Source organism: Solanum verrucosum, unplaced genomic scaffold (genome assembly GCF_900185275.1).
Source record: "Solanum verrucosum unplaced genomic scaffold, falcon-dt-bn FXZP01000136.1, whole genome shotgun sequence".
In the NCBI taxonomy this organism is placed as follows: domain Eukaryota; kingdom Viridiplantae; phylum Streptophyta; class Magnoliopsida; order Solanales; family Solanaceae; genus Solanum; species Solanum verrucosum.
The window spans coordinates 1,503,286-1,510,889 of NW_026020145.1; the positions used below are offsets into that span (position 1 = coordinate 1,503,286).

At 34.7% G+C, this 7,604-nt stretch overlaps 2 protein-coding genes across 2 annotated transcripts; one reads left to right on the plus strand and one right to left on the minus strand.

Moving 5' to 3' along the window:
* The first annotated feature begins 757 nt into the window (after nt 1-757).
* LOC125828021 (uncharacterized) lies at nt 758-2,344 on the plus strand. Its single transcript, XM_049507326.1, has one exon. It carries the CDS (start codon nt 758-760, stop codon nt 2,342-2,344), a length of 1,587 nt encoding a protein of 528 aa, XP_049363283.1.
* A 1,145-nt stretch (nt 2,345-3,489) lies between these two features.
* LOC125828022 (zinc finger BED domain-containing protein RICESLEEPER 2-like) lies at nt 3,490-5,017 on the minus strand. The gene is made up of 2 exons (XM_049507327.1): nt 4,939-5,017; nt 3,490-4,817 (listed from the first exon to the last, which is right to left on the minus strand). The coding sequence occupies exons 1-2, from the start codon at nt 5,015-5,017 to the stop codon at nt 3,490-3,492; spliced, it is 1,407 nt and encodes a 468-aa protein (XP_049363284.1).
* Between the last annotated feature and the right edge of the window lie 2,587 nt (nt 5,018-7,604).

Here is a 7,604-nt window from a genome sequence, read left to right on the forward strand (position 1 = left end):
ACCGAAATCAACTTTAGCCTCTCAAAGTTATAGTCAATCTAATCAAAAAGAAAATACTAATCATTCAGAAGTGTCGTTAGATTCTTCTCAAGAATTTGATTTGAGTTCTTTAAAGTTTGATCCTGGTGAAAGAACATCAATATTGAACTATCATCCAAACCACCGTGATGTTATTAGAAGAGCATACCTTTTGAATGGTCCTTGTCAACCTCGTTTGGCGGTGCAAGAGTATCCTCAAACATATATTTTTGGATCAATGCGTCGTTTTAATCATGAATGGTTTGATGATATATATCATGATTGGTTGGAGTATAGTGTTAGTAAAGATGCAGTCTATTGTTTGTATTGCTATCTTTTTAAAGATCATAACACTAATCAAGGAGGAGGGGAGACATTTTCAACTATAGGATTTAAGAGTTGGAACAAAAAGGGTGGTCTTGACAAACATATTGGTCTATCGAATAGCATACATAATCAATCAAAAAAGAAATGTCAAGTTTTACTACAACAACGGCGGTCTATTCAATTTGCATTTGAGAGGCAATCTAATCAACTCAAGCATGAATATTATATGCGCTTAAGTGCGTCGGTTGATGTAGTAAGACTTCTCATAAGTCGGGGATTTGCATTTCGAGGTCATGATGAATCTAAATCATCACTTAGTAGGGGTAACTTTCTTGAAATTCTCTCATGGTATGCAAAAAAATGTGATAAAATTCATGATTATGTTTTGAAACATGCTCCTATAAATGATCAAATGACTTCTCCAATGATTCAAAAAGATATTGTGAGTGCATGTAAGATAGAGACCGTTAAAGCTATTCTTGACGAATTAAATGGTGACTACTTTGCTTTACTAGTTGATGAATCCTTTGATGTGTCACGCAAGGAGCAAATGGCTATCGTATTTCGTTATATTGATAGAATGGGATTTGTAATGGAGCGACTTATTGACATTGTTCGTGTTGAAGATACTAGTGCTTCATCTTTAAAGGAGGCAATTTTTAATTTACTTGCTCAACATTCTTTGAGTCCATCAAGTGTGCGTGGACAATGTTACGATGGGGCAAGTAATATGCAAGGTGAGATCAATGGCCTTAAAATGTTGATTAGACGAGAAAGTAAATCGGCTCATTCAATCCATTGCTTTGCTCATCAACTTCAACTAACTCTTGTTGGGGTCTCTAAAAAGTGTGTTGAAGTGGGAAAACTTGTAGTATTGATCTCAAATATTTTTAATGTATTGGGATCTTCTTTTAAGCGTATGGATAATTTACGAGATTCTCAAAAATCAACAATTCAAGTGGCATTAGATATGGGTGAACTTACAACCGGTAGGGGCTTGAATCAACATCTTGGTCTTTCAAGAGCTTGTGATACTCGTTGGGGATCTCATTATAAATCTTTTAACAATTTTATTATTATGTTTGGCTCTATTCTTGAGGTTCTTGAATCACTTGCTCTTGATGCAAGAAGTATGGATGAAAGAGCCAAGGCAATGGGACATCTTGAAGCTTGTCAAACATTTGAGATTGCGTTTATGTTGCATTTGATGAGAGACGTCTTAGCAATCACAAATGAGCTTAATAAATGCTTACAAAAAAAAGAGCAAGATATTGCAAATGCCATGCTACTTGTTGAAGTAGCAAAGAGAAGGTTGCAAGTCTTAAGAGATAATGAATGGGATTCTCTTATTGCCAAGGTATCTACATTTTGTATCAAACATGATGTTTTGATACCTAACTTTGAGGAGCCATATGTTAGCTCTTTAAGATCACGGCGAAAACTTGCTAACTATACAATCTTACATCATTATCGTGTTGAAGTGTTTTGCAATATCATTGATTGGCAACTTCAAGAACTTAATGATCGTTTTGATGAGGTGACTACCGATTTGCTTCATGGAATTGCTTGCTTGAATCTAATTAACTCATTTTCAAGTTTTGACATAAGAAAAGTAATGAGAATGGCTGAATTATATCCAGATGACTTTGATGAATCCAATATGAGTATTCTTGAGAATCAACTTGCAAGTTACATTGTTGATGTTCGTGATGTTGATGAAAGGTTCTCCGATCTAAATGGGCTTTGTGATCTTTCCAAAAGATTAGTTCAGACAAAGAAACATTCAAATTATCCTCTTGTATTTCGCTTAGTTAAACTTGCTCTACTTTTACCAGTTGCCACTGCCTCCATTGAAAGAGCTTTTTCGGCAATGAAGTTTATCAAGAATGACTTGCGGAGTCAAATGAGTGATGATTTTTTTAGTGGTTGTTTGGTGCCTTATTTAGAAAAAGATGTATTTGATAAGATTTCTAATGATGTTATTATTAAGACATTTTAAGATATGAAACCTCGTAGAATACAATTGTAAAAATATATGTAGTTGTATTTTCAAATGTAAAACTATGTTTTGATAGGTTTATCCGCATGTTTGGTTTCTTAACCTCCCTTCAAGGTTGTGTAGTTTTGTAATGTAATGAAGTCATTTTATGTCAAAAAGAATTTTTGTGAAGAAATAGTATTTTCGCTTTGATTTGTGTTTTTTGTTAATCTTTCTAATGTTAAATTTGTGCTTGCTCTCCATTTGCACTTTCAGGAGCCGAAGAGAATTCTAAAGGAATTGAAGAACTTGTAGAACTTTTTGATTGAATTGTGCTACTTTATTATCATTTTATAGATATGTACTTTAAATTTGTTTCTTAAGATGAGTTGTAATTGTAAGAAATTATTTGAACTAAGGATTTTTTTTGTTAACCCGTTTGTTAATCAATCCGTTCATATATGACCCGACCCGTTTATTTATGGATAATATTAGCGTGTTTAATTTTTTTTTTGAACCCCCTTGATAGAATTCCTGCCTCCGCCACTGCATCTCGATAGACACAAATACATAGTACATAAACAATCCATAGAAAAATTGTTGTGAATTTAATTAAGCAATACTAGTCATTAAATAATTGAAAGAGGACTAACAAAACTCATTAAGTTGTTAGAAGACTTATTTCTAAAAAGAGAAAGCAATTTATATATGTAGTGGAAAATCAATACTAGCAGAGTTGTCTTGGATTGATATATAACATATTGAATCTTACATGTTGTGGCAACTAAGAATTTTACCTAATAAAAAAAAAAAATGTGCTCCAAACTGATCATTTACCATCTTCTTTAGCTTAGCTTAAGCTCTAAATTACTCAATGCTCAAAGTAGTGTCCTGATATTCTGGAAAAAAAAATACACTATATTAGGTAATATTTACTAACATAAATATGATCTAACTTTTTTTTCTTTAGAAAGGACAATAAGAGAAAAGTAAAAAGTTCTATTATGGATCAAATTTTAAGAGCCAAAATAAACTAGAAGAAAGAATTAATAAGTTGTAAAGCAGTACTTTTTGCAACTATTTCAAGTTTTTGAAATCAAAATTTCAGAACCAATAAAGAAACGGGAAGGGATAACTAGTAAGTTGTAAAATAATACCTTTTTCAACTATTTCAAGATTTTGAATTTCTTGTAAAAGATCTTCAATCTTACATTATGTAGATGTTGACGTAACCATTGTTGACTACAAACAAGAGCTTCAGCCGTCTTTGGAGACAAAGAACTTCGATAACAATAAAAAATGCGATCACTAGTGCTAAAAACAGATTCTGAAGCAACAATAGATGTAGGAATAGCAAGCATATCTCTTGCAATTCTAGAGACTACTGGATATCTTTCAAATGAAGCTTTCCACCAAGTTAAAATATTAAAATACTTAATCTTTTCTACATCGTCCTCCAAATACTTGTCAAGATCAGGTTTATTATCAATATTATTATTTTCTTTTTCAAGAAATTTATCCCATTGAGATTGCCACACATCAGAAGTATACATTGCACTAACTTCACTCACCGCATCAGTTTGATCTCCAATAGTTTCACAAGAAGTCCCAACAATAGATTTTTTGTAATGATTATATAAGCTAGTTAAAGTATCTGTTACTTTGATAGATTTACTACATCTCTCCACAAAATTATAATAATTCTTAAAAATAAACTTCACGTACTTCATTTTGAAACGAGGATCCAACACAACGGCAACCAACAACAACAACATATTCATAACATCAAAATCACCCCAATATTTATCAAACTTACCTTTCATCTTCTTAGCCATACCAGTCAAAAGAAAATCATCACACTTTGAATAATTGACAATTATGCTTTGAAGATTAAAAAGCTCATGAAAGAAAGTATTTGAAGTAACATGTAAAGTACTCGAAAATTTCAAAGTGGTTTGATAGAAAATCTCTAGAAACTTGAGAAATACATTCACATCTCTCCAGTCTTCTGAAGATGGATGCTCTATCTTTCCACATGAGTCAAGAAAATATTTAAAGTACTTATGATCATCTATATACATTCTTGAAAATGCCTTTTCAAATTTGACAGCAGTATTTAACATCAAATATATAGAGTTCCACCTCATCTCAACATCCAAACTCAAAAGTCCACGAGTATCTAGTTTAACCTTGTCAACATATGCCTTGAAATAAGTAGTTCTTGCACAAGAAGACAGAACATATTTCACAACATTTCTTACCCGAGAAATAGACTTATTTTGTTCACTCAATCCTTCTTTCACAATCAAGTTTAGAATATGGGCATTGCACTTAACATGTAAAAAATTATTTTCCATGATAACACCTTTCCAATCACTAATTCTCCTTGCATCATTACCTGTTGCATTATCAAATGTTACTGTAAGTAGATTTTGTATTCCCCAATCTACCAAACAAGATTCAATAGCTTTTGCAATAATCTCACCTTTGTGATCTGGAGTTTGAAAAAAATTCAAAATCTTTTTTGCAACTTCCACTCATCATCAATCCAATGGGCAGTAATGACCATATACGTAAAATTTTGGAGTGAAGTCCATGTGTGCCACACCCAACACCTACAACATTGACACTGCTAGCACCAGCTCCCATGGCATCTTTAGACAAAATGTCAAGTTGGGTCATGATCCTTGCCATGTTTTGTTCCCTCTCTTGATCTTTCTCAAGTTGCTCCTTTGCCAATTAAAAGTGAGAAGGTATACCTGATCTTCACGAGTGTACCATGCCTGGTTAATTTTGGTCATTCCATCCAAGAGTTGGGCTGCTATAATGTAAGGTTGTTGCATTAAACCTCCCGGAGAAAGTTGGTCAACTACTCCCTTGTTCACCGAATCAAGGCTTCGATAAAAGTATTGCAGCAAAATGTTGTTGGGCAAACCATGAGTTGGGAATATAGCACCAACTTCTTGAATCTCAACTAAGTCTCATGGATTGGCTCACCATCCAAACGCTTGAAGCTTTGGATGTTGTCCCTAAGTGTCATCATTTTCGAATGAGGGAAAAATCTTTATTGAAATGCGGTGACAAGCTTTTCCCACGAAGTGATGGAGTCTTGATACGCTCAAATTACACCTCCCTAAAGAAGCGTAAGCTATCGTTATCAAGTAAAGAACCCAACTTGTAGGTTGGGGTCGATCCCATGAGAAATATGGTTTAGACTTAACTTTAACCCACGATTATATACGTTTAGTCAACGTACTTCCGAAACAAATAATTAAAGGGGCGAGGGAGGATTTGTGAAACAAATTCTGGAAACTATGTGAACAAGATTTAAACTTTAGGTGTTATCAAGATGAGAGAGAAATTAGGGTATACGTGTTCCCCATAAGCTCATAACGCGGTAATCCTAGTAATAGTAATCATTTCCTAGTGTATTACATGCAAAGTGATAAGTTCGGTATCTCTAATTCCTTGGTCCGGCAACTAGAGAATTTCACCCCGCACATTGGTCCGGCTACGTTTGTATAATTTACTAACCCTTACCTTTACCTCATATTAGACATCGCATCAATGTATGGCTTAGTCTTCACCCTCGCACCAATTGACACTAGACTATTAGATAGTATCACACTAAATCTATGTTGATAATTCTTTTCTTATTAACTACCTCCTTGGTCTGGCAAGTAGCAACAAGGCGAGTTCTAACATTAGCCACCGTTAAAAAGACTTCTAAACGAAGAATTATCAATGCATGCAATAACACTATTCAAGAATTACTTAGTTACTATTCATACGTTGTTAATCGCTCATGGTTCCCACAACCCTAGTTGTAGATTTAGTTACCCATAATAGCAAGAACACATTTCATATTTTTAGATGAAGAAATCATGAACTTACGTAATGAGAAGAATAAACCCAGAATCTCAACTTGAATTTCAAAGTCAAAATCTTCAAAATGAACTTAGAAAATCAAGAATTGCTAAAGTTGCAAGTTAATCTCCAAAGCGAAAAACTAGAATAAAAGTAATAAAGTCTCACCCCCAAAAACGAAGTTTACATGCCCTATATATAGAAAGACAAATCCCAACTAAAAAGGAAACAAAATAAGGAAATAAAGTTTCTAGACGCGGTTGTAGTTGACGACATTGACCTACAGTCCGTAGGTCCCTTCCGTGATTTGGGACTTAGGAGATTTTTCAACTCTTCAAATCTCCTCCTCTTAGTTGCAATTGACAGATCAACATCACAGACCGTGATTCAATCCACGGTCCGTGGATCCTTCTCCATGGTTTCATACTTAGACTTTTGAAATCAGGTACTGGAACACCCTTCTCTGAATGGTTTGACGGACTTGCAGGACGGCTCGTAGGTCGACCTATGGTCCATAAGTTGAGGTCGTGGTTCCACACTTGGTCAACAACTCCCTGATTTCTTCTTCATGCTTTGCCTGTCCATCTAAGATCACAATCTACGGAACGTGACTGGACCTACAGTCCATGAGTCATTCCACGTCCGAACTTAATTCCTACAAACATGATAAAAAAACATTACTACAAATACAAAATGGCTCTAGACACATACAACTTGTAAGTGAAATATATTAAAAATACCGTAAAATCACGGTATATCAAGTCTCTTGGCAATTCAACCAACCACTTACATGCTTCTCCCATTAAGGAAAATGGGAACAACCTCAATCAGACCGACTGTTGGGATATGTTCTTGAAGGAGAACGACCAGCAAACATCAACAAAGTTCCTTATATGCTCATGGGGATCCTCATGAGCCAACCCACCAAACAATCCTTTCAATTACAAGAGCTACAACATGATGCTTATGATGTGGAACACAACGTTCCCTTCATTCGGAGGCAAGAAAATGGCACCAACTCCACCCACAAGATTAGGATCATTAGCATTCGGCTCATTGAGATTGCCGATGTCATCTTGGTGGCCCACTTGGCTACTATTGCTTCCGTTGACATTTATTTCCTCTGTTTTTAAAACAACAACACAAACAAAAACTAAAAGTAAGTAGATTCAACTATAACTAAAAAGAACAAAATTCAACTTCACCAAAGAATCTCAACCAACGTTTCACGGACACTTCATCCAATTCTAAGTGTCAACGATCGCTAGTCAGTATAAACCCCAACTAATTAACGTTTCAAGGACACTTCATCCAATTCTAAGTGTCAACGATCCCTAGTCAGTATAAACCCCAACTAAATGATTTGGGGTCGAATCCCATAGGGAGCGGTACGTGTTTGAGATTCAATTTGAAA